This window comes from Delphinus delphis, chromosome 9 (assembly GCF_949987515.2).
Source record: "Delphinus delphis chromosome 9, mDelDel1.2, whole genome shotgun sequence".
Lineage (NCBI taxonomy): Eukaryota > Metazoa > Chordata > Mammalia > Artiodactyla > Delphinidae > Delphinus > Delphinus delphis.
The window spans coordinates 11,439,698-11,466,581 of NC_082691.1; the positions used below are offsets into that span (position 1 = coordinate 11,439,698).

General features: G+C 42.6%; 1 protein-coding gene and 1 pseudogene across 1 annotated transcript in view; both read right to left on the reverse strand.

The window, feature by feature from the left end:
• The window catches only part of BLVRA (biliverdin reductase A), a 56,500-nt gene that overhangs the window by 7,965 nt on the left and 21,651 nt on the right, over window positions 1–26,884 (reverse strand). The window contains exons 3-5 of the mRNA XM_060020191.1: window positions 15,968–16,089; window positions 12,595–12,714; window positions 10,972–11,069 (exon numbers count right to left, since the gene is read on the reverse strand). Of these exons, the coding sequence (XP_059876174.1) occupies window positions 10,972–11,069; window positions 12,595–12,714; window positions 15,968–16,089 (340 nt within the window). The remainder of the gene's footprint in view (window positions 1–10,971; window positions 11,070–12,594; window positions 12,715–15,967; window positions 16,090–26,884) is intronic.
• LOC132431338 (homocysteine-responsive endoplasmic reticulum-resident ubiquitin-like domain member 2 protein pseudogene) lies at window positions 22,142–23,216 on the reverse strand (annotated as a pseudogene).

The window sequence follows — 26,884 nt, forward strand, 5'->3', positions numbered from 1 at the left end:
ATTGGAGTATTTGCTTTTTGGCTATTAGTTTTCTGAGTTCTTTATACTTCGGATATTAACCCCTAATCAGATACACAGCTTGCAAATACTTTCCCTCTTCTGTAAAGTATCAATTTATTGATTGTTTCCTTTGCTGTGTGGAGGCTCTTTAGTTTGATGCAGACCTATTTGTTTATTTCAGCTTTCATTTCCTGTATGCTTGGTGTCTTACCCAAGAAATCACTGCCAAGACAAATGTCAAGAATTTTTCCCTGTGTTTTCTTCTAAGAGTTTTACAGTTTCAGGTAAGTCCCTTTTTTCTGAACAGCTCTATTTGTCCTTGATACATGTCAAGAGTTTTTCCCTGTGTTTTCTTCTAAGAGTTTCACAGTTTCAGGTAAGTCCCTTTTTTCTGAACAGCTCTATTTGTCCTTGATACATCTCAAGATAATTTTTGTGAATGGTGTAAGACAGGGGTCCAGTTTCATTCTTTTGCACGTGGCCATCCAGTTTTCCCAGAACCACTGATTGAAGACTATCCTTTTCCCACTGTGTGTTCTTGGTGTCAAAAATCAGCAGACTATATATGCATAGGTATATGCCCTGCTCTTTATTCTGTTCCAATGATCTATGTGCCTGTTTTTATGTCAGTACCACACTGTTTGGATTACTATAGCTTTGTAATATAGGTTGAAATCAGGTGGTGTGATGCCTCTAGCTTTGTTTTTCATCTCAGGAATGCTTTTTTTAATTTAAAGTCTTTTGTGGTTCCATACAAATTTTGGGGTAGTTTTTTCTATTTCTGGGTAAAATGCCATTGGAATTTTGATATGGACTACACTGAATCTGTAGATTGCTTTGGGTAGTATGGACATTTTAACAATACCAGTCCTTCCAATTCAAGAACACAGGGTATCTATCCATTATTCATGTCTTCCTGAATCTCTTTCATCAATGTCTTATAGTTTTCAGTGTACATGTCTTTCACCTCCTTTGTTAAATTTATTCCTAAGTATTTTATTGCTTTTGATGGTACTGTAAATGAGATTTCTTTCTTAATTTCTCTTTCAGATACTTTGTTGTTGGTATATAAAAATGCAACTGATTTCTGTATGGTAATTTTGTATTCTGTAACTTAACTGAATTTATTAGTTCTAACAATTTTCAGTGGAGTCTTCAGGGTTTTCTACATATAAGATCATGTCACCTGCAAAAAGACAATTTTAATTTTCTTTCTAATTTGGATGCCTTTTATTTATTATTCTTGCCTAATTACTCTGGCTTCAGCTTACAGTTTACTATGTTAAATAGCACACAGTGGTAATTATGGGCATCCTTGTCTTGTTCCTGATCTCACAGAAGAGGCTTTTAACTTTTCACTATTGATTATGATGTTAGCTGTGGGGTTCTCTGTATCATCTTTGTTGTGTTGAGAAACATTCCTTCTACACCTAATCTGTTGAGAGATTTTATCACAAATGGATGTTGAACTCTGTCAAGTGCTTTTTCTGCATCTATTGAGATGATCATATATTTATTTTTCATTTTGTTAATGTAGTATATCACATTTATTGATTTACATATGTTGAGCCATCTTTGCAACCCAGGGACCAATCCCACTAGATCATAGTGTATGATCCTTTTAATGTGCTCTTGAATTTAATGCAGATTTTTGCATCTATGTTCATCATGGATAGCAGCCTGTAATTTTCTTTTCTTGTAGTGTCTTTGTTTGGTTTGGTATCAGGGTAATGTTGGCCTCATAAAATATGAGTTAGAAAGTGTTCCTTCCTCTTCAAGTTTTTGAAAGAGTTTGAGAAGGATTGTTATTAATTCTTCTTTAAATGTTTGGTAGAATTCACCTGTGAAGCCATCTGGATTTTATATGTTTGGAGGTTTTTGATGACTTATTCGATCTCCTAATCCCCTTGAGTGTTATTGGTCTGCTCAGTTTTTCTTTTACTTCATGATTCAGTCATGGTAAGTTGTATGTTTCTAGGAATTTATCCATTTCTCCTAAATTATCTAATCTGGTGGCATAAATTGTTCATAGTCTCTTATGATTCTTTGTATTTCTGTGGTATCAGTTACAATGTCTCTTCCCTCATTTATAATTTTATTAATTTGAGTCATTTCCCTTTTTTCTTGGTAAGTCTAGCTGAAGATTTGTCAATTTTATCTTTTCAAAAAGCCAACTTAGTTTCATTGATCTTTTCTACTGTCTTTCTAGTCTCTATTTCTGCTCTAATCTTTATTATTTCTCCCCATCAACTAAGTTTGTTCTTCCTTTTCTATTTCCTTGAGACATAAAGTTAGGTTGTTTGAGTTCTTTCTTTTTTCTTAATGTAGGTGTTTATCACTGTAAACTACTCTCTTAGAAATGCTTTTGCTGAATCCCATCAATTTCTGTATTTGTGTTTCTATTTTCATTCACCTCAAAAATTTTAAAACATTTACCCTTGATCCATTGTTTTTTCAGAATGTGTTGTTTAATCCATATATAGGTGAATTTTCCAGCTTTCCTCCCATTATTGACTTCTAATTTTATACCATGTAGTCAAAAAAGATACTTAATAAGATTTTAATCTTATTAAATTTGTTTTCTGACCTAACATATGATGTGTCCTGGAGAATGTTCCATGTGCATTTGAGAAGAATGTGTGTCCTGTTGCTATTGGTTGGAATGTTCTGTATACGTCTGTAACGCAACTTGGTCTAAAGTGTAGTTCAAATTCATTAGTTCATAATGTACTTCTGTTTGGATATTTTATCCACTGTTGAGAGCAGGGCATTGAAGTCCCCTATTATTATTGCATTGCTGCCTATTTTTATCTTCAGATCTGTTTAGGTACTCCAATATTGGGAGCATACATATTTATAATTTTTATATCCTCTGAAGGAATTGATCCCTTTATTATATAATGACCTTCTTTTTCTCTAGTTACAGCTTTTGACTTTAAGTCTGTTTTGTGTGATATGCTACACCTGCTCTCCTTTGGTTTCCATTTGCACAGAGTATTTTTCCATCCACATGGAATATTTTTTCATCCCTCCACTTTTGGCCTATGAGTGTCCTTAAAGTGTGAGTCTTTTGTAGGCAGCATATAGTTGAGTCTTATTTATGAATTGAGCTATTCTTTGTCTTTTAATTGGAGAATTTAACTACTTACATTTAGAGTGACTATTGATAGGTAAGAGCGTATTGCCATTTTGTTACCTGCTTTCTGATTGTTTTATAGTTCCTTTCTTCCTCTCACTGTCTTTCTTTTAATTTTTTTAAAATTATTTATTTATTTTTGGCTGAATTGGGTTTTTGTTGCTGTGTGCGGGCTTCCTCTAGTGACGAGCAGGGGCTACTCTTTGTTGCAGTGCGCAGGCTTCTCATTGCGGTGGCTTTTCTTGTTGTAGAGCACAGGCTCTAGATGCACAGCCTTCAGTAGTTGTGGCACGTGGGCTCAGTAGTTGTGGCTCACAGGCTCCAGAGCACAAGCTCAGTAGTTGTGGCACACAGGCTTAGATGATCCGTGGCATGTGGGATCTTCCGGGACCAGGGCTTGAACCCGTGTTCCCTGCATTGGCAGGTGGATTCTCAACCACTGCGCCACCAGGGAAGTCCCTCACTGTCTTTCTTTATGAGTTGATGGTTTTTGGTTATGGTATCCTTTGACTCTTTTCTCTTTATCATTTTTTTCCTTGGTGGTACTAACAGTACCATGAGCCTTTCATAATACATCTTATAGTTATAACAGTCCATTTTAAGCGGACAGTAACGTAACTTCAATTGCATTTAAAAATTCTACATATTTACTTGCCTCCCCCCAACAATTTATGTTATTGGTGTCCCAATTTATGTATTTTAATCTTGTGTATCCATTAACAAAATATCGTAGCTATAGTTACTTTTAATACTTTTGTCTTTTAACCTATATACTAGAGTTCAAAGTGATCTACACACCACCATTGCAGTAATAGAGTATTTTGAATTTGACTATATATTGGGTTGGCCAAAAAAGTTTGTTTGGGTTTTTCCATAAGATGTTACAGAAAACACGAACGAACGTTTTGGCCAACCCAGTATTTACATTTAGCACTGAATTTCACGCTTTCATATATTTTCTTGTTACTAGTTAACATCCTTTCAGGCAGGTCCAGTGGCGATAAATTCTTTCTCCTTTTATTTGTCTGGGAAAGTCTTTATTTCTCCTTCATTTCTGAAGAACAATTTTCCTGGATAAATTATTCTCATTTGATATTTTTCTTTGAGCACATTGAATGTATCAGCCTACTCTCTCCTGGCCTGCAAGATTTCTGCTGAAGAATCTGCTCACAGCCTTATCAGGATTCCCTTGTGTGTGATGAGTCTTTTTCCTCTCACTGCTTTCAAAGTTCTCTCTTTGTCTTTGATTTTTGTGAGCTTGGTTAAAATGTGTCGTGGTAACAGTTCCTGATTTTGATGGTTGTATGTGGTTATCTAGAGACTGTTTTTATTTGCAGGATATACGCATGAAATTATTGGGGGATGAGGTTGGCAATTTACTCTCAAATGATTCTCAAGAAAAAAGAGTCCTCTGTACTGTATTCACAACTCTTTTATAAGTTTGAGGTTATTTCAAAAAAAAAAAAACAAACCAAATAAATAGTTATAGCACCAAAAATATGACAGCAAGCCAGAATCAGTCATGGATTATGAAATAAGATATAACTTCTAAGGAGAAAATGAAACGGCAACTTGCAATTAATAGACTTGAATTCTCGACTCATTTATTTCCTCAAACATGATTTCAGCAGCTTTCTGACATAAGCAGTATATTACGAAATTCTCAAAGAACCATTTTCTGGCCTCATCTTCTGAAATAGGGTGTTTTGTGTATCTCAGAAATAATAAATAAGTGTGTTTAAATTTGGGGGGAAAATTAGAAGAAATAAAAATACCCATGATCCTATTTACCAGAAAGAACCACTACTAAGATATATTGGTATATTTCCTTCTTTCTTGTCATTCTGCTGTGAATTATTTTTCATGGTTGTGATCATATGGTAGAAACAAAATTATATTTATTTTTAGTTTTAAAGTGTAAACATGAATTCATGTCATTGAAGAAAATTGAGAAAATGTGGAAGAGTATAAAGAAAAAAATATAACCGCCCAGAATTCTACCAGCTAATCTCTGTTATCATTTTGTTTCACTTGCTTTTTTTTTTCCTTGCATATATGTGACATGATGTTTATACTGATGATTGAGCAATACAGGAACGGTCTCAGATCCTAGCTGAGAGATAATCTGCAGGGAAGTCTGGTAGTAGGTAATCGATGTCACTGAGAGGACAAGTCACCGACAGGAAAGGGGCACTAGGGAATTTTCTGGAGTAATAAAAATGTTCTGTATCTTGGCTGGAGTAATAATTACATGGGTATATACTCTGTCAAAATTCATTTAACTCTGCACTTAAAATCTCTGAATTTATCATAAGGAAATTATATCTCAATTTACAAAAGGATAAGGACTTAAGGTAATTAATTTAGTGAAATGAGTACCAGAATTATTATTCAGTTTCTTCAATGGCTTTGGTGTTGGCCTATTCAGAGCTGCTTTTGTAAAAGAAATAAGATGTTTCTCAGAACTTCTTGTGTCATAGAGGTAGGTCTTCCTTTGTAACTAGTTTAACCATTAATACAAATGCTAGAAAAAATTGTCTCACTTGTTATTAAATGTGTCAGACTTGGCAAGCTATCCCATCTGATTGGCGGGGTGACAGATGGGGCTGGAGAAACACTGATTCTGAGAAGAAACAGAGGAACAGCAGGCCATGCACTGCCCTGAGCCAACAGTGATTCATTTTACATGTGCCCATGAAAACAAAAATATGATTTTCCATTCCATTTCTGATATTTGAAAATGCAAAAAGTACGCTTAACAAGCACTAGTCAGCTATATGATAACCAGTGCTGGGACTGTTTTCTATGGCATCCTGGGTAAATATGTCGGAACAGTTATGGTTCTTAGAAAACTCTTTCTTATATGAGGATGAGCTCTCCATCTCTATAATTCTGCCCCCTACAAACAGAAGCAATACAACATAAATTTATTTTCTCTTTCTGTGGAGAGCTTTTAATATATCTTAAAATGTTTCTCCTTTACATTAAATATTTAAACTCTAGTGATACGTCCAAATTATGTGTAACTTTTTAAAATTTGTTTTTGTTTGGGGGGATTATACTTTCTAATTTAGGTGCCTAGTATTCTTTTTCTTGCCTACCTGCTCTGGCTGCAACTTCCAGTACTATTTTGAATAGAAGTGATGAAAGTGGTCATCCTTATCTTGTTTCCTGATCTTGGAGGAAAAGCTTTCAGTGTTTTACCATTTAGTATGATATCAGCTGTGGACTTTTTATATATGGCCTGTATTATGATGAAGTAGTTTCTTTCTTTTCCAAGTTGTCATTATAACAGTGTGTCTTGGTGTGGGTCTCTGGATTTATTCTAGCTGGAGTTCATTGTCTTGAATTTCCTCCCCCCAATTTAGGAAGTTTTCGGCCATAGTTTCTTCACATAAGCTCTCTGTCCCTTTCTCTCTCTCGTCTCCTTCTCTGACTTGCATAATACATATAATGATCTGCTTGATGGTGTCCTTTAAGTCCCTTAAGTTTTATTCATTTTTTTCTTTTTTTGGCCACGCCACGTAGCATGCGGGATTTTAGTTTCCCCAACCAGGGATTGAACCTGCGCCCCCTGCAGTGGAAGTGTGGAGTCTTAAACCACTGGACTGCCAGGGAGGTCCCTTTTTCACTTTTCTTTATTCTTTTTTTTTTTTTTTTTGCTCCTTTGACTCAAATTTCAAATGACCTATCTTCAAGTTTGCCAGTTCTTTCTTTTCTGCTTGATCAAATTTGCTGTTGAACCCTTCTTGTGAATTTTTCAACTCAGTTATTTTATTCTTCAGCTCAAGAATTTTTGGTTCTTTTGTATAGTTTACATTTCTTGGTTGATAGATTTTCATTTTGTTCATGCACTGTTATCCTGATTTCATTTACTTGTCTCTGTTTTGTTTTAGCTGACTGAGCATCTTTTAGACAGTTACTTATTTTGGTAATTCTTGGATCTCCATTTCTTTAAGGTTGGTTTCTGCAGATTTATTTCATTCCTTTGAGTGGGCTGTATTTCCCTGTTTCTTTGTATTCCTTGTGATCATTTACAGGCAAACCTCGTTCTATTACACTTCGCTTTATTGCACTGTGCAGATATTGCATTTTTTACTAATTGAAGGTTTGTGACAACCCTGCCTTGTCAGAGGATGCTTAGCATTTTTTAATACTAAAGTATTTTTAAAATTAAGGTATGTACATTGTTTTTTAACATAATGATATTGCACACTTAATAGACTGTAGTACAGTGTAAACATAACTTTTATATGCACTGGAAAACCAAAAAATTCATTTGACTCACTTTACTGTAATATTCAATTGATTGCTGTGGTCTGGAACTGAACCCTCAATATCTCCAAGATACGCCTGTACTGAGATTTGAATATTTGAAAAAACAGCCATCTCTCCCAGTCTTTATAGACTTGCTTTGTACAGGGGAAGACCTTCACCAGTCAGCCAGGCCAGAAATTCTGGAGGCCACTCAAACCTTTTCTGGAGATGTATCTTCTTTGGGCTTGCACACGTAATTTCCAAGTTAAAGAGGTTTGCCCCTGTTCTCAAGAACCTGGAATCTCTTGCTCCCTGTGGCGTCTGTTCAGAGTACTGCAGTCTCCCTGGTGCTATAACAAACTACAGTGCTTGCTTCGTTCTTAGCTGCCCTGACCCTGGCATCCAGTGTCTACTCCTGTTTCCTTCAGCATTCCCAGTCAGGAGAGACAGAAATCAGTCCTTCAAGCAGCCCTTCAAAAGCCAGAACATTGGACACATGTTCCACTCTTTCCTTTCCCCCCAGCTTGGATTCTTCTAAACTAAGAATTAGAAGGGGAAGGGCTATGGTGAGCAAATGCAATGAATTTTCTTACCCACTTCAATGCAGCTCTTCTTGGCTCTGTGCTTGCCTGGGGGAACTGCAACCACTTAACTGATTTCTGGAGTACTTGCTAAGGTATTTTGGTCTATATATCGTTGTTAAGTTGGTGTCTGTGGGGAATGAGGTTCTGAGGCTTCTTATTCCACCACCTTGCTGACATCACTCCCAAATTATCCATAACTCTTGCCGTCCAAAATGATATAACATTAGGTATGCTGAGTTGAATAAGATCATTCCTTCCTGTGCTACCATGTAATTGCTATAATTACTGTTTCAGTTCACTTTCAGCAGATTAAGTTAATACTGCTAGTTGTGACCATTTGACACTGTGGGCTCCTCAAGGGCAAGGGTCATCTTCTTGTTATCCCCTATTATCAAGGCCACTATCCCATACATAGTGATAAGTGTCATGTAAACGCTGCTTAATGGATGTTCTAGTATGAGTTATGAATACTTGTCTAGAGAACAAAGGTCACTCTTGGTGTTCAGGGCTTTTCTCTTTTTCAAAGCCATTCACGATCTGTAAGCAAGCCATCCAGATTCTGCTTGCTTAAGGAGCTAATACCAGGATCCAATATAACAATAGTTTCTCATTTTTAAAAAAGTCCATATTTGATTCCGTTTTCTATAGTTTTAACCTAATGTGCTCTTTGTGTTTCACTTACGTTTCGTCGTCATGTCTTCTGAGGCCCTTCTTAGGTTAGAAAGTTTCTCAAAATTTCCTTGTTTTTTAATGACCTTGATAGTTCTGAAGAGTATTGTTTAGGTATTTTGTAGGATGCCCCTCAGCTGGGATTTTTCTGATGTTTTTCTCATGGTTATGAGTTTTGGACAGGAAAACTACAGAAGTAATGGGCCATTCTCATCACATTATATTAAGCGTACATAAGACATTAATAAACAGAAACTTCCATTAAATAGTGTTGGGAGACCAGAACAGGGAGCTCCCATACCCTGCGATGATAGTAGAGCCCAACAGGAAGACGACGACTCCTCTTCTGTCCTGGCAAGGACTCAGCCAATGAAAAGCCATGGACTCTTTGCTTACGATTCCCCCCACAAACTTCCTTTTCCCTATAAAAGTGTTCCCCTGCCCTTGCTGTGCAGGGATTTGCACGTGGCTCGCCACGGCTGCAGACCTTGAATTATAATTCTCTGCTGATTCTGAATAAACTCATCTTTGCTGGAGAAACAACTGGCAGTCTACTTGTTTTCAGTCAACAAGTACATCCTATTAACATGACTTATCACTGTTCACACTGACCTCAATCATCTCGCTGAGGCGTAGTGTTTGGTTTCTCTAGTGTAGAGTTAACTCTTTTCCCCCTTCTTTCCATCTTGTGCTCTTTGGAAGGAAGTCACTATGCACAGGACATTATCTTCCTGAAGCCACTTAGTTTGTTATCTTGTAAAGTGTTCCACATTCTAGTTCACTTACTCTTTTTTGGAGTCATTTAATTTGTTCCTTCATCCCTGTATTTCTTGTGAGAAGTTTGGTTAAAATCTCAGTTACAGGATTTATGCTACGCACATCCCACCAGACGGCTTGTGATGTCATACTTACCCATACGAGCAATCACTTGGTTAGGCTGGTAACAGTAGAACTCTTCATTGTAAAAGGACATTTTTTCCTTTGCAATTAGCAAGAAATCTCTGGCATCTTGCACTCTGTCCAGGGACGTTTGTGCCATAAGAAACACTATACAAAGGTGATGGCCCCAGAGCTCCCCAACCTTTTGCTCACTTCAGTAGTCATTCATCCATCTTTTCATTCGACGAACACCTACTGAAGGCCTATCTGGGCAGTGTTTAGCTTTAGCTGCTGGGGCTACAGAGAGGAAAGATGGGCTCTGTCCTCCAGCAGCACAGCCTAGTACTAGAGAAAGGCAATCAAGAGTTTCAGCAGTGTGACCCGTCTACGCTGGTGATAAGGACAAGGTGCTTTCTTTGGTGATTTTCATTATAATTGTTTACCATACTTTGTTCATATTTTAAAGATTTAAAATAGCAAGTGTTGAAGCGGAGAGAGTTTTTGACTTCAACTTCATTTAACTAGCTCCATGAATCCCTAAAACATTCTAGTTAGTTCTAATTGCCTCCGTAGAGGGACTTGTCCAGTTACCATAAAAACAGAAAAATCTCCGGAGGGCGGCATGGCTCAGAGGAATGAATGTGGACTTCAGAGCCCAGAGAGATTGAAACCAAAGCGCCATCTCCCGTTTAGTGGTCATATTACTAGCTTTGTGACCTGGCACAAAAATTTATTTTGCAAGTATAGTAGATGTACAATATTACGTAAGTCACAGGTATACAATATAGAGATTTGTAATTTTTAAAGGCTGTGCCCCATTTCTGGCACAATTTCTTAACTTCTCTGAGCCATGGATTCCTATACATAAGCTAGAGAAAATACCTACCTCCAAGGATTTCTAAGAGAATTAAGCAAAATAACATATGAAGTGTTTAGCAGAGTTTTCAAGTTCCTGGCATATAATAAATATGTAATAAACAGTGTTCCTCTTGAGAAACAATGAAAACTAAAACTATGCACATAAGACAATCAATTACCCTGATCTGAGCATTTTTCCATTAGCAATACAACTATCACATGAATAAAACCAAAATGAAATATAATTATATATCTTATAAAATAATATATAAATATTAATAATATATAATCTATAACACCAGCATAGGTGGAAGCTAATTCATACTTTTCATTAGAGTAAAAGAAGCTAAGTCTTGAACAAACGTTTGCAAATCCCCACCCATCCCTCTGCCCTGTGGGCCCGCCACACATGCCCCCTTTATGTGCCTGCAGTATGGGGTGTGGGGTGGTGGTGTGGGAGCCCATGGGACCAGTAACATATCTGACATGGCGTTAAGTTTTAAAGGCATAAAGATGGTACCACAGAAATCTTAGAGGCAGGAATCCTTAGGAAGAGGGTCTGTGCTCTATGCACAGAACATACATCACCTTTCTGCTCAGCCAGTGCCCACAGTTCCTTAGCTGCTGCCCAAGACAGTGTCATGGGATATTCCACAAGGACGTGCTTGCCAGCGTTTAGGAACTGTCTTTGGGAAAAAGGGGTAAATACAGAGAAAATGCACTTCAATTAAACTTCATTTAAGTGCCCTGCATGACAGAGAACAGAATATTATAAATGCACAAACGTCTCCATGTAAATATGTCATGACACGGGTGAGAGTCAGGGCCAGATGGGGAGGCGGATGAACTGCATCTCACGTGATTTTCTACTAAGCGGTAAGAGAAAGGCTTTCTAGTCGTGTGTTCATCTGAACACTCACCCATTCGTCTATTCACGTATTCAACCAGCTACTATGTACCAGTTACTCTGGAGGAGAAATACAGCCATGTTAGCAGGGAAATTGCCTATTACCACGTGACAGCTACAAATAAAAACCCACGGCAGCCAGCTGTGCCTGAGGCAATCGGAAAAGATTTCACTAAGGCTCTGAACTGGGTCTTGAAGTATCAACAGGCATTTTCCAGGTGCCAGGGGATGAGGATGTTTCACTCTGAGCAGCATATGCAGGGGATTGGGTGTTTATGGGGCGTTGTCCACTGGGACGTGGTGTGAATTTCAGCATTTCAGCATGGCAGGGGAGTGGGCTACAGGGAGTGGAGGGAAAACTAGGTCCTACGAGTGGCTGGGAGCCTGATGTAAAGGATGCAGAGTGCTGTGCTCGGAAGTCTGGCTTTTATTCTCTAGATATTCTCGGAAACAAACATTGATAAGCATGGGAATTACATGATCACTTTGTTAAGGACATACCCTCTGGTGCCACAGAAGTTTAAGGGGAACCACAGAAAGGTGTTTCTGTCCACACTCAGAGTGGGCCTGATAAACAGGGGGCAGCTGACTCTGGGGAACGGCATGGTGGAAGCAGCTGTAGTTTGATGTAAGGACCCAGAAGGGAAGCTGAGATTCTGGGGGCGGCTGGCCCTGCCTTGTCAACTGCCAGGTCCTGAGTGCGGCTTCTCCTTCCAGGCTCAGTCCTACCAAATGCTTGGGGGGCTCTAGGCTCTGCATTCAAAGGTGGGGCGGGGGAACACTTCACATCTCCTGCTCTACGAATAATGCGATCTCCCCACTCTGATGCCACCACTATCTCCTTACTCATCTCGTGGCCAAAACTCTTCCTATTAAAGCAACTCCTAGAGACCTTCTCAGAGATTTCATGTTGTTGAAAGGGCAAAGAACAAAATGTTGGAAACTGAAAGGACTATGGCAATTCTCCAAGGCACAGAAAAGATGGTGGCTAAGTTAAACCACCAGAAAAAGGCAGGCACTGTTCAAACCACACTCAGTAAGTTTTTTACGAAGAAATGAGATACTTTAATGTTTCTAATGTTTTAAGTTATGGTGTACTAAATAAATATTAGTTCTACAATATTTTTCATGTCCTTATACATTTATAACCCAGAGTGAGAGTTCAAATTCTGACAATTTTTAAAGGTCATGGATCCAATGTAGTTCTTCCCATCAATAATTAAGACCCCTTTGCTAGAAGTCAGCCTGCCCAGGCATCTTTAACGTACCGCACTACTGTGCAACGCAAGGACTTGAACACCCACCTGATGTAGTCCTCGTGGCTGGAGCTCTCACTGCAGATATAAGCAACCTCAACCTCTTGACTGGAAAGAGCATCTTCCAAAGAAATCTGCGGCACCCCATCAGTGCTCCCCAGCTCTCGTCTATTTGAGAGGAACAGACAAGTGGAGCTCAGAGTAGGCAGAACATCGGCTGAGAACACATGAGCGCCATCCTTCTCCCCATCCCCCAACAACGTCCTGGTGATCGACTTTTGGAAATGAAGCAATGAACTTCCTGCCTCCCACTTCCAGGGCATTTTTCAGTGCGCAGTGAGAAACACGGCCTCTGGGGTGAAGTCGGGGACCTGCCATCGAGTGCCGACACCACCGCTAACAGCCCACATGACACGGGAGTCTTTGCATTACTTCATCTCTAAGATAAAAAGAACTGATCTCGGGCTTCCCTGGTGGCGCAGTGGTTGAGAGTCCGCCTGCCGATGCAGGGGACGCGGGTTCGTGCCCCGGTCGGGGAGGATCCCACATGCCGCGGAGCGGCTGGGCCCGTGAGCCACGGCCGCTGAGCCTGCGCGTCCGGAGCCTGTGCTCCGCAACGGGAGAGGCCACAGCAGTGAGAGGCCCACGTACCGCAAAGAAAAAAAAAAAAAGAACTGATCTCCCGTAATCTCATTAGACACGATCTCCACGGTCACTGCCAACTTCAAGCACTTGGCCAAACACCAGGACTGCCTAACCTAATCCAAATCCAAGACACTTAACACCTTTAAGGGGCAAACGGCCGTGTGATTTCAAGCTCCTTCATGGCCTGTGATGGTCAAGTGGAAAGTGGGCGTCACTGCCTCATTTACAGCCGAGTTGACAAAGCCCCGAGAGGCAGGGGCTCCACGGCTAACCAGCAGCAGAGGCAGGACAGGAGCTGAGCGTCCCATGCAGAGGGACCCCCGCCTCAGGAGAGCTGGGAGCCCTGGCTGTCTGCACGCTGCCCCAGAGCAGAGGCTGCAGAGCAGCAGTCCTCCAACGGCGGCTGCCACAGAGGAGATGGGGCAGCCGGCGGGAGGCTCGGGCCAGCTCACAGCTCCACCCGAGCAGGAGCCAGAGCGCCTCTGGGGAAGCGTGGCTGCGGAAGGACATGGCGGCGGGCTTCTTCCTGTGGGGACCACCGACCTACACGGCTCAGTGTGACCAATGCTCCCCGCTTGTCTCCTGTGTGCCTTCCCCGTAGGGAGTATGTGGGGAACGGACTTCCAGTGAGCTCAGTCAGCTAGAGGGAGGAAGACACGTACACACCTATAACAACACCACGAGAGTAACAGGAGGAATGCCGAGCCGGGGGCACAGGTGAAAGCGTCAAGGAAGGCAAGGAACCCCAAGTTTCAGGGTTTCAGGAGAGGCTTCCCGGGGAGGTGACAGGACTTAGGTAGGTCGTGAGGAACAGGGCCCGTGAGAAGGGGACAGTGTAGTAACAGCAGGGCTGTGGTAAAGCAGGGATGGAGGGGAGCTGGCCGTCCTCCCGAGGGACCTGGGTAGGTTGGGCATTCCCGCTGCAGAGTCTCGGCGCCAGCTGCCGAGGGCGGGGCTGCAGGGGGAGCCGAGGGCGGGGCTGCAGGGGGAGCAGAGGCCCCATTTCAGCCCGGAGCCCGTGTCGTGCACGATCCCAGCCGCAGGCACGGGAGCAGCAGGAGAACGGTGCCGGCGAATCGTAATGTCAAGCCTCCCATTTGTGCTGCTCCCTTAGAATCTTTTCTTAAAAATTAATTAATTTATTTATTTTTGGATGCGTTGGGTCTTTGTTGCTGCCCGTGGGCTTCCTCTAGTTGTGGCGAGCAGGGGCTACTCTTTGTTGTGGTGTGCGAGCTTCCCACTGCGGTGGCTTCTTTTTCTGCAGAGCACAGGCTCTAGGTGCACGGGCTCAGTAGTTGTGGCTCGCGGGCTCTAGAGCGTAGGCTCAGTAGTTGTGGCGCGTGGGCTTAGTTGCGCCGTGGCATGTGGGATCTTCCCAGACCAGGCCTCGAGCCCGTGTCCCCTGCATTGGCAGGCGGATTCTTAATCACTGTGCCACCAGGGAAGCCCTCCCTTAGAACCTTACTGGGAGGGGAAGACTGACCAAGGGCAGATTCCCAGCACTTCTGGGTCACCTTAGTGTGGCCACTTTAAATCCTTAAGGAAAGGCCAGGTTTTGAGAGAGGCAAACTGGAAGAAAGCAGGTCCCATAAATTAAAATTTGAAAGAACTCCTACATGGACCGTCAGGATAGTTACTTACGCTCTGTTTAAATATTGACATTTAGTTGATTTCTCTAAAGCACTAGGAAGCAGACACGTGCCTGACTTGCCCTCTACCGCATCACCTGCCGACACAGGGCCTACCTCTAGTTCCCAATGACTATTGATAAATGATGTTACAGGGCGTTAGTCTGGTGAATGGTGTGTTTGTGAGGAAGTGGTCGGGTGGAGGAAGGAGCTGAGGGTGGGGCAGGGAAGAAGAAACGCGCTGAAAAGTTTGGTTTTGAGTTACAGGAGAAAAGTGATACTCCTTAAAAGCGGGGCTCAGAATTATCAAAGGGGAAAAGAACACATGGTGTTTAAAAGATGGGCTTTGGAATCAGATAGACCTGCGCTGACATCTAGTTCTTAGATTTTTCCAGCTGTGTGACCTCAGGCAAATTACTTAACCTCTCTGTGGCTCAGCTTTTTTTTTTTTTTTTTGCGGTACGCGGGCCTCTCACTGTTGTGGCCCCTCCTGTCGTGGAGCACAGGCTCCAGACGCGCAGGCTCAGCGGCCACGGCTCACGGGCCCAGCCGCTCCGCAGCACGTGGGATCCTCCCGGACCGGGGCACGAACCCGTGTCCCCTGCATCGGCAGGCGGACTCTCAACCACTGCGCCACCAGGGAAGCCCGGCTCAGCTTCTTTATCTGTCAAGTGGGTTGACATCTACGTCAAATAGTTGGTCAGGCTTGGAAAGCCCAGGGCCCTGCATGGATGGCTGTCATGGTAACTGATGTGACAGTTACATGGTAACTGATGTATCAACCTAAAGCCTTCATTCAGGACAACCCCCATGTGTTCACTGTGCCCCTTCAGTAACCGTCAGGCCCTGTGTTCATCTCCCCTATGTCTGACGGCGGTCCCCTCTACGGAGGAGCTGAGGGTGGTCACGCTCACTATTCGGGTACGCTGGGCTGACTCACTGTACATCCCAGCTGCAGGTCTAGTTACTCTTCAGCTCCCAGACCTGTCCAAACTTGTAATCCTGTGGGGCTGATCCTGCACGGTTCCCTGGAATGACCCTGGAGCTGGCTCGCTCTCTCCTGGGTCTGGAGGAGATGCGCGGCCCAAGGCCTAACCCGTCTCACCGGGCTTGCCGTGAATTACAAGGCACAAAGCAAAGCAAGCCACCTGGACACGAAGCCCATCAGGTTCAGGTACGCCGAGGAAGCGTGTGGATTCTGCAAGTCCCGGATCCGCACGGAGCCAGCTCTGCCGATGCCTACCACCACCACGCCAAACTTCCTCTCGGGCTGAAACACAAGGGGTCAAGGTGGGGTTTAAAAACGGTCCAGGCGTCTAGCAAAGCGCAGCGAAACAAAGACATGCGGGCAGGACCAGTCAGGGTCCAGACAAGCAAGGAGCCAACCCAGAGCACACAGGAAGCTGCAGCAGGTAAGGGGGGGGATGAGACGCTCCCTGAAACGCAGGCTCGGAGAGGAGTCAGCTCCCCCCAGAACATTTCTGTGCGTGCTCTGACCTGTGTCGTCCACGGAAAAGGCTCTCCACTTCTACTGCCACCTCCCCCAGGATGAGAGATCTTCCTCTTTAAGCCATACCCAGTCCTAGTTTGGCACCTCTGTCCTCCCCGAATCCCTCCTCCAGTGGATGTGCGAATCTGATACAGTGGGGAGTCACTCAGAGGCCACAGCTGCTCAGTGAGATGTGGGCAGACAGGGCCCATGGGTACCAGCTACAGTCACCTTACTCAGACTCCTCACTATGGCTTTCTGGGTTCCAACCAGTGTCACTCCCACCCTACTGTGGCAGCTTACTCATTATTCAGGTACACTGCTGGAGGCTGGCTGCATACAGTATTATAATGAAAAATCAAGTCGACTTTTTCAAGTTATACAGCAACTCACTATAATCCAAACTGATAAAAATTATCTCTACACATCCTTCAAACCTAGTTCTTCTTGGATGTCTCCAAGCATAGAAACTCCATTGTCTCCCCAGCCGCTAGCATCTAGCCCCTTTCTTTCACCTTTGTCATCTGGGTGTCACCATTTCCCACCCCTCTTCGTGCGTCCACTGCTCTAGTCTTGGCCCAGGACTTGTTTGCCTCCTGCCTGACGACGTGACAAATCACCACCTGGTCTCACCCTTCCCATGTGTGGTCCCCAGGCCTGCCAGAGGAGATGCTTCAGACGAAAACTAAGTCCCCCCCACCCCGATTAAAGCCCTTCATTTTCCCAGCTGTTACAGACTGAATGATTATGTCCTTCCCAGAAGTGGGAACTCTGTCCCTCAATATAATGGTAGTAGGAGATAGGGCTTTGGGGAGGTAATTAGGATGAGATGAAGTCATGAGGGTGGAGCCTGCATGAATGGGGTTGGTGCCCTTCTAAGAGTCACGAGAGAGCATGCCTCCTCTCCCTGCTCTCCGCTTATGTGAGGACGGGCTGAGGAGTCCGTAGTCTGCAGCCCAGAAGGGTACCCCTCCCGCCAGATCTCAACCTGATCTCAGGCTTCCAGACCCCAATCTGCGAGAGAGAAATTTCTGTGGTACTTTATTACAGCAGCCCAAACTGTAAGACAGTTTGTAGGACACCAACTAAAGGGAAAAAAAAAAATCCAAGTCCACATTCTTTACCAAACACATAACGCCTTTCACAACTCAGCTCCAGCCTGCTTCTCCAGCAACGCCTTCTGGTCAACTCCCCCACTGTGTAACTTTAGGCTTCTGACCTTCCAAACAACTTCAAAGTACACAGAACAAACACGACTGTTTGCTCCCTCTAAGTCTTTGCAAATCCTGTTCCCCTTGCCTGGAACGAGCTTCTCCCCACTGTCCACACCTTCAAAGCTTTTAAGACTTGGGCATCTTACACTTTATGAAGCTTTTCCTGATACTATCAGATTTTTTTTTTTTGGCATATAATAAAACCCACCCATTTTAGTGTACAGTTCTATGAGTTTTGACCAACATAAACTCATATACCTACCACAGTCAAGATATAGAACAAATGAACTTATTTACAAAACAGAAGTAGGGTCACAGATGTAGAAAAAAGATTTATGGTTACTAGGGGATAAGGGTGGGGAGGGATAAATTGGGAGACTGGGATTGACATATACACACTACTATATATAAAATAGATAACTAATAAGAACCTGCTGTATAGCACAGGGAACTCTACTCAACACTCTATAATGGCCTATATGGGAGAAGAATCTAAATAAAAAAAAGAGTGGATACATGCATATGTATAACTGATTCACTCTGCCGTACACGTGAAACTAAAACAATGTAAATCAACTATACTCCAATTAAAAAAAATAACAAAGGATACAGAACAGTTCTATCACCCCCTCCAAAATTACCTGCGCCCCTTTGTAGTCAACCCCTACCCAACCCCAGGCAACCACTGATTTGTTTACCATCCCAAGAGTTTTGCCTTTTCTAGAATGTCATATAAATGAAATCATACGATATGTAGTCTGAGTCTATCTTCTGCCTAGCACAATGCATTTTTCACCTATGTTGTTGCATGTATCCATCATTTCTTTTTATAACTAAGTACTAGTCATAATGGCTTGTTTATCCATTTCGCAGTTGAAGGACATTTCTGATGCTTCCAGTTCAAATGAATTCGTAATTCAATTATGAATAAAGCCGCTATAGATAGTCATGTCCTACTTTTTGTGTCAGCACAGTTCTCAAACTTGGGTAAATACCTGGGTATGAGTTTGCTGTGTCATATGGCAAGTGTAGGCTTAACTTTATGAGAAACTGGCAAACTGAGTTTTTCCAAAGTATACCTTTACACCTATACTGTTTTGCATTCTCGCCACTGATGTCTGAGAGGTCCAGCTGTTCTGCATTCTCACCAGCACCTGGTATTATCAGGTTTTCTCCTTTTTGTTTTAGCCATTATGACAGGCGTGTTGTGGTCTCTCACTGAGGTTTCTATTTGCATTTCCCTAACGACTAGTGATGTTGAGCACTGTTTCGTGTGCTTATTTGCCGTCTATAAATCTTTGCTGGTCAAATGTCTGTCCAAATCTTTTGCCACTTTTTATTGGGTTGTTTATTTTCTTATTATTGAGTTTTTAGAGTTCTTTATATATTTTTGATACAATTCATTTGTCAGATACGTAATTTGCAAACAACTTTTCCTAGTCTGTAGTTTGTCTTTTCATTTTCTTAAGAGTGACTTTTTAGGAGCTCAAGTTCTTAATTTTGATGAAGTCAACTTATCAAAAAACTTTTTTAATGGATCATTCTTCTGGCTACTCCAATGTCACAAACATTTTCTTCTATGTTTCTTTTAGACATTTTATAGTTTAAGATTCACAGTTTTAGCTTACTTTAGTTTTAGTTACTTTTTTCTTTCTTTTTTGGCCGCGTTGGGTTTTTGTTGCTGCACACGGGCTTTCTCTAGTTGTGGCGAGTGGGGGCTACTCTTCGTTGTGGTGCACGGGCTTCTCACTGTGGTGGCTTCTCTTGTTGCAGAGCATGGGCTCTAGGCACGCGGGCTTCAGTAGTTGTAGCACGTGGGCTCAGCAGTCGTGGCATGCAGGCCTTAGAGTGTGCGGGCTTCAGTAGTTGTGGCGCAAGGTCTCGGTAGTTGCAGTATGTGGGCTCTAGGGCACGCAGGCTTTGGTAGCTGTGGCTTGTGGGCTCTAGAGCGCAGGCTCAGTAGTTGTGGCACATGGGCTTTGTTGCTCCGCAGCATGTGGGATCTTCCCAGACCAGAGGTCGAACCCATGTCCCCTGCACTGGCAGGCGGATTCTTAACCACTGCACCACCAAGGAAGTCCTTAGTTACTTTTATAGTTTATGTTCTGAATTAATTTTTCCACATGGAGTAAGGTATGAATCAGTTTCTTAAAAACATTTTTTTAGAGCAGAGAGGCAGCTTCTAGTGTATGTATTCATTCCACAGGCTGTATCAACTATCTACAACTAGGCAGGGCTATGCCAGTCCTGTATTTAAATGTACCAGGACTTTAAACCCAGCTCATGTGCCTTCTTCTCTGGAAGCCATCAAGTTTCTTTTTTTTTTTTCCCCATATGATATCCAACTGTTCCAATATGATTTATTGAGAAAGACCATCCTTTTTCTATTGAAATGCCTTTGTGCCTTTGTACAAAAGGAAACTGTCTTGATCACTATAGTTTTATGGTAAGTATGGAGTCCATTACTGTGAATCCACCAACTTTTTCTTTTCCAAAATTATAGTTCTCCTGCCTTTACATATACATTTTAGACTCAGTTTGTCAATTATTAAATAAATAAAATGAAATGAAATAAAAATTCCTGCCAGGATTCTGAACGGTATTATGTTGAATATATGGATCAGTTTGAGAAAAAACCCAACATTTTCACAATAGTGAATCTTCTAATCCATGAATGTGGTCCATCTCCCCATTTATTTAGGTCTTTGACTTCTTTCATTTTGTCATTTTCAGTATATGGATTTAGCACACATTTTGTGAGATTTATACTTGTTTTTTTAATGATTTTTAGTGCTATTATAAATAGTATTTTTTTAACCCTCCATTTCCAGTTGTTCATTGTGAGTATACAGACATACAGTTGATTTCTGTGTACTGACTTGGCATCTTGTAACCTTGCTGAATTCACTTATTACTTCTAGCTGCTTTTTTGTAGATTCCATTAGATTTCCGCATAGACCACAGAGTCAGATGTGAACAGAGACGGTTTTACTTCTTCCTTTCCAATCTGTATGTGTTTTATTCATTTTTCTTGCCTGATTGCACTGGGTGGGACTCCAGTATGATTTTGAATAGGAGTAGCAAGAGCAGACATTCTTTTTTTTTTTTTAATAAATTTACTTATCTACCTGTTTTTATTTTTGGCTGTGTTGGGTCTCCGTTGCTGTGTGTGCGCCTCTTATTGTCGTGGCTTCTCTTGTTGCAGAGCACGGGCTCCAGGTGCACGGGCCCCAGCAGCCGTGGCGGGCTTAGCAGTTGTGGCCCACAGGCTCCAGAGCGCAGGCTCAGTTGCTCTGTGGCATGTGGGATCTTCCCAGGCCAGGGATCGAACCCGTGTCCCCTGCATTGGCAGGCAGGCTCTCAACCACTGCGCCACCAGGGAAGCCCCAAGAGCAGACATTCTTGCTCACGTTTTAATCTTAGAGGACAGCATTTGGTCTTTTCACCAAGAAGAATTATCTTAGCTGTAGAATTTTTTGTAGATACGCCTTATCAGGATGTGGATATTTCCTTTTATTCATATTTTGCTTATATTTTTAAAGGCATAAATGGTCTAATTTTGTCAAGTGCTTTTTCTATGTCTATTGAGATGATTGTGTGATTTTTTTCTTAAAGTCTGTTGATACAGTGACACCTTTCATTCCCAGGATAAACCTCACGTGGTCATAATGTATTACCCTTTATATATGCTGTTGATTCTATTTGCTAAAATCTTATTAAAAATGGCTGCATCTGTGTTCATGAGAGTTACTGGTCTGTAATTCTCTTTTCTTGTAATGCCAAATTATTTCTAGTATTTCTGATTCTATGAAAGTATTCCCTTTTTACTGCCTGTATAGAACAGTTTATATGACTGTTAGTTCTACTAAAGAACTGCTTTTTCTTTACGGTATGAATTCCAACTGATGGAATGCACGCCCTTAAAATAGGTTTCCTTTATCCAATAAAGTTAAGATTACTGGTGAGTTTCTTGGCTTTAAGGCTGGGCCAGTTGCTACTAGCGCATTTTAGGTAAATAACATTCTTTACTGAACACTGTGAGAGCATTCATTTGAAACTTTCAGAATAATTCATAGAAAATAGATAACATATTAAATTACATACTGAACGGTCAATCTACAACTATAGAAATTTATATATGAAGCAGCTCTTTAAAGAAGTAAGACCCACAAATATGTCTGTCTTGGGATAATATACATAGTTGAAATGAATAAAATCTGGAAGACCAATATTGTAACACTATGTTCTGTTAGTCTCTCTTTTTTAATCATACAATTAGTAATCCATTTGTGCTTATAATATTCATACGTATGAGCTTAAAGGGAAAAAATCTCATGATAATAAAAAGGTTTTATACTCATATATACTTTTTTTTTTCCTTTGGTACGCGGGCCTCTCACTGTCGTGGCCTCTGCCGTTGCGGAGCACAGGCCCCGGACACGCAGGCTCAGCGGCCATGGCTCACGGGCCCAGCCGCTCCGCGGCATGTGGGATCTTCCCGGACCGGAGCACGAACCCGCGTCCCCTGCATCGGCAGGCGGACTCTCAACCACTGCGCCACCAGGGAAGCCCTCATATATACTTTTAAATTCCACTACTGTTTAAACATTTTCCTAAAGTCAAACCCTCCTTTCCAGCTGGCATGGTTTTTCAAGCCTAACTCTTGACAGGGGGCGGCCCTCTGGCATTAGTGAAGTAAAGAAGGCGGTGATAAGATCAAGCCGAAACCATTAATCCAGGTCTTTGAATTGCACTGGCTTCTTCACCTGCACCTTCCCCACTCCCACCCTCATCGCCAAGCCCATCATCCATAAAATGACCCACTTCTTCAAGTTTTAGATTGTTTACTTGTTTCCCATCATCCTTAACTTGGCACTATTGCAGGGAGCCTGCGGCTGACCTCCTCATGCCTAACAGGAAATCCTCCAGCTTTCTGTGGCTCCCATTACCGTATAAATTGACTAAAGGAAGAAAAGAAATACACAATGCTAAAGAGAACTGCAGCTCGTGAGGACCTGTACATCCAATCCAGCCGGCCTCAAACTGACATCTTTGTTTAGCATTCTCGTTCAGGGGTTAGCCTTCTTGGACCGCTGAGTTTGGAGCCAGTGGTGATTATTCTCCAGGAACATGTGCCAACGTAGAGGCTATGAAGCAGTAGTTTGGGCTGGGTTGGCGTTCAATGTGGCCTGAGCTGAAACGGCAGCTTGACATTGTACAAAATATCACATATTACTAATGAGCATACACATGTTTGCCACCATAGTACCTGCAATGGACTAAAAGCAAGATACACTGGCAGTCTAGCTGGAACAGTTTGCCCGAGAAACCGGTTGTCTACGTTTCTTTGTATTACGTGTGGAAACAGGTAACTGTATGGGAATCCATCTGTGCTTGTGGAAGTGTGTGTTGTCTCAGTCTTTCTGAGGAAGAACTGGCAGCTCTAGACACGATTTCTTGACTGAATGAAGGCGGGGCTGATCTTGAATCATTTGGACTGGAGTTGCTGCTGGATGCTGGCGTCTCGTGGCTTTCTCTATTGGCACTGGGTTTGGAGTACTGGGATGAGTTCACGAAACATACACAAACGATAAACCATATGCCACTCATTTTGTTTTCTGATCATCTTTCGGTGGCAAATGATCAGGAAGGAGTCTGCCCAAGTAGAGCGCTCTGATCCTTTGTCAAATTCATTATCTCACAGTTGCTGAGGGTCTGGAATCTGAATGTGGCTTAACGGAGTCCTCTGCCCAGGGTCTTCCTAGGCTGCAGTCAGGAGCTGGCAGGTTACGTCCCCATCCAGAGCCCAGGGTTCTCTTCCACGCTCACGTGGTTGTCCGCAGAATTCAGTTCCTTATGGTCGTGGGATGGAAAGCTCTTAGACGCCACCTGAAGTTCCTGACAAATGCCTCTCTCTATAAGCAGTTCACATCAGAGCAGCCTGCTTCTTCAATCCAGAATTCCTCTCTGTGGAAAGGTTTCAACTACAGAGACTGTTTATTTAATAGGTATAGTTGGAATATATATACATTCAGGTTGCCACTTCTTTTTCAAAGTGCTTAGGAAGTCTGAGTCTTTCAAGGAATATGCCCATTTCATCTAAATTACTCTTTCCTAGCCATAAAGGTATCCACAGTATTCTCTTATTATTCTTTAAGTCTCTGTAGAATCTGCAGTAATGTCCTCTGTCTCATTTCTGATATTGGTAATTTGTGTCTTCTCTCTCTTTTTCCCTGAGCAGCCTGGCTAGAGTTTTATCGATTCTAATGATCTCAAAAAAACCCCAAAAGACTCTCTTTAGGTTTCACCGATTTTCTTGATTGTTTTTTGTTTCCTTATTGCGTTGATTTCTGCTCTTATCCTTATTACTTCAGATTTTCTGCTTGTTTTGGGTTTAATATGCTCTTTTTAAAAAAAACTCTGAGGTTGGGAATTTAAGTTATTCATTCAAAAACTTTCTTCTTTTCAAAAACAGACATTAGTGCTATAAACTTCCCTGTAAGTGACGGCAGTGCTTGAGCTGCACCCCACAAACTGGGAAGTGTCATGATTTCATTTTCATTCAGTTAACGATACTGTCTAATTTCCCTTGTGATGAACTCTTTGGTCAATGGATTATTCAGATGTTATTTAGTTCCAGATGTTTAGGGATTTTCCAGATATTTTTCTACTACGGGTTTCTCATTTAATTCCAGAGAAATATCAGTCAGAGAACATCCTTTAAATGATTTGAACCCTTAAATTTTTTGTTTGTTTGTTTTTGCGGTACGCGGGCCTCTCACTGTTGTGGCCTCTCCTGTTGCGGAGCACAGGCTCCGGACGCGCAGGCTCAGCGGCCATGGCCCACGGGCACAGCCGCTCCGTGGCATGTGGGATCTTCCCGGACCGGGGCACGAACCCGTGTCCCCTGCATAGGCAGGCGGACTCTCAACTACTGCGCCACCAGGGAAGCTCTGAACCCTTAAATTTTTAAAAACATGTTTTATGATCCAGAATATGGTCTGTCTTGGTAAATGTTTTGAGCACACTTAAAAAGAACGTGTATTCTACTGTTGTTGGCTGGACTGTCCCATAGGTCTGTTAGATCAAGTTGGTAGATGATGTTATTCAAGTCTTCTATATACTTACTGATTTTCTGTCTACTTGTTCTATCAATCATTGATAGGTACTAGAATCTCTGAATATAATTGTAGATTTGTGTATTTCTCTTTACAGTTCTATCACTTTCTGACTGATGTATTTCAAAGCTCTATTGTCAGGAATATAAATTTTTAGGGTGGTTATGGTGTCTTGATGAATTAACCACTTTATCATTCTGAAATGACCACTTTTATTCCTGGTAGTATATTTTGCCCTGAAATTTATTTTGTCTGATATCATCAATCTACTCCCAGTTTCCGCTGATTTGTGTTAGCATAGTACATTTTTTTTTCCAACCCCTCACTTTTAACCAATGTGTGCTTTCATATCTGAAGTGAATTTCCTGTAGGCAGCGTATTGTCAGGTCTCGCTTTTTATTCAGTCTAACAATCTCTGCCTTTCAGTGAAGTGTTTAAACAATTTACCCTATGATTACGGATATGGTTGGGTTCCAATCTACTGTCTTGTTGTCTTCTATCTGTCCAATCTGTGCTTCTTTCCCTCTTCTTCTGACTTCTTTTCAGATGAATAAAGTATTGCCAATGATTCCATTTAATCTCACCCGGTGGCTAGTAGCTGTAACAATTTTAGTGGTTTATTAAGGCCTTTATATGATACATATTTTACTTAGCACAGCCCGCCTTAAGATAACATCGTACCATTTCCCACATGAGAACCTTCCAACAGGTTACTTCCACCTCCTCTCTCCCAGACTTTGTACTACTGTTGTTCCACAACTTACTCATAACCCCCTCAAGGTACCAGTCAGGTTACTCATAAACCCCTCAAGGTACCAGTCAGGATTCAGTCTGGAAAAGAGAAAGCATTCAATGTGTTCTAAGCACAGAGTTTTAACACGGGGAATTAGAGGCTTATATCAGTGGTCCCCAACCTTTTTGGCACCAGGGACTGGTTTCATGGAAGACAGTTTTTCCATGGACAGTGGGTGGGAGTGGTTCAGGCAGTAATGCAAGTGATGGGGAATGATGGGGAGCGATGAAGAGTGATGGGGGAGCAATGGGGAGTGATGGGGGAGTGATGGGGAGCGATGGGGAGTGATGGGGAGTGATGGGGGAGCGATGGGGGAGTGATAGGGAAGTGATGGGGAGTGATGGGGAGTGATGGGGAGTGATGGGGAAGTGATGGGGGAGTGATGGGGAGTGATGGGGAGTGATGGGGGAGCGATGGGGGAGTGATGGGGAGTGATGGGGAGTGATGGGGGAGCGATGGGGGAGTGATGGGGAGTGATGGGGGAGTGATGGGGGAGCGATGCGGAAGCGATGGGGAAGCGATGGGGAAGCGATGGGGAGTGATGGGGAGTGATGGGGGAGTGATGGGGGAGCGATAGGGGAGCGATGGGAAGTGATAGGGAGCGATGGGGAGTGACAGGAGAGCGATGGGGAGTGATGGGGAGTGATGGGGAGTGATGGGAAGTGATGGGGAGCAATGGGGGAGTGATGGGGAATGATGGGGAGTGATGGGGAGCAGCAGATGAAGCTTCACTCACTCGTCCGCCCGCCACTCACCTCCTGTTGTGTGGCCCGGTTCCTAACAGGCCGTGGACCAGTACTGGTCTGCGGCCCCGGGGTTGGGGACCTCTGGGTTACATGACCATTGCCACCACTGGGGAGCTAAAGCCAGAGAAGCCATCACTGCCCATCTCCCTGCCGTACTGAAGCAAGTCATTCTCAGGAGCTTGCCTGGACGCCAAGACCTCGGGGAAAGCATCTGCGGCCTTTTCCAGCCTGCAGCTGGGAAGAAGCAACTGTGCTCTCTCAATAACAGTCTCTCTTTCTTCGGCCTTCCAAATCTCCCAAGTCTGCTTCTAACTGGCCAACGTCACACATGAAATGGACCAGTGGGCAATGCAGTTCCAGGCTTGTCTTCCTTGAGTCAGGGAGAGTGTGGGAAGGAGAGGCCACAATGCCCAACTGACAACAGGCCATTTAGCCCTGTTAGTACCTTCTGGGTTACAAGTTTACCCTTTTACTTTTAATTGTTGACAGTCTCATATACGAAAAGCAGAAAGACAGTCTTTAGAGAAATCTGTACTGTAACAGCCCAAACACACACGCCTGATCAAATATTTGTTTCTTCTTTCACCCAAAAAAGGAAACAAGCAATCTCCTTAAGAGGCTGAATATATACAGTATTCCTAAGATTAACTACTAAATTACTACATTCCAGAAAATAACCAGGAACATAAGTTTCTATTAGCTTTA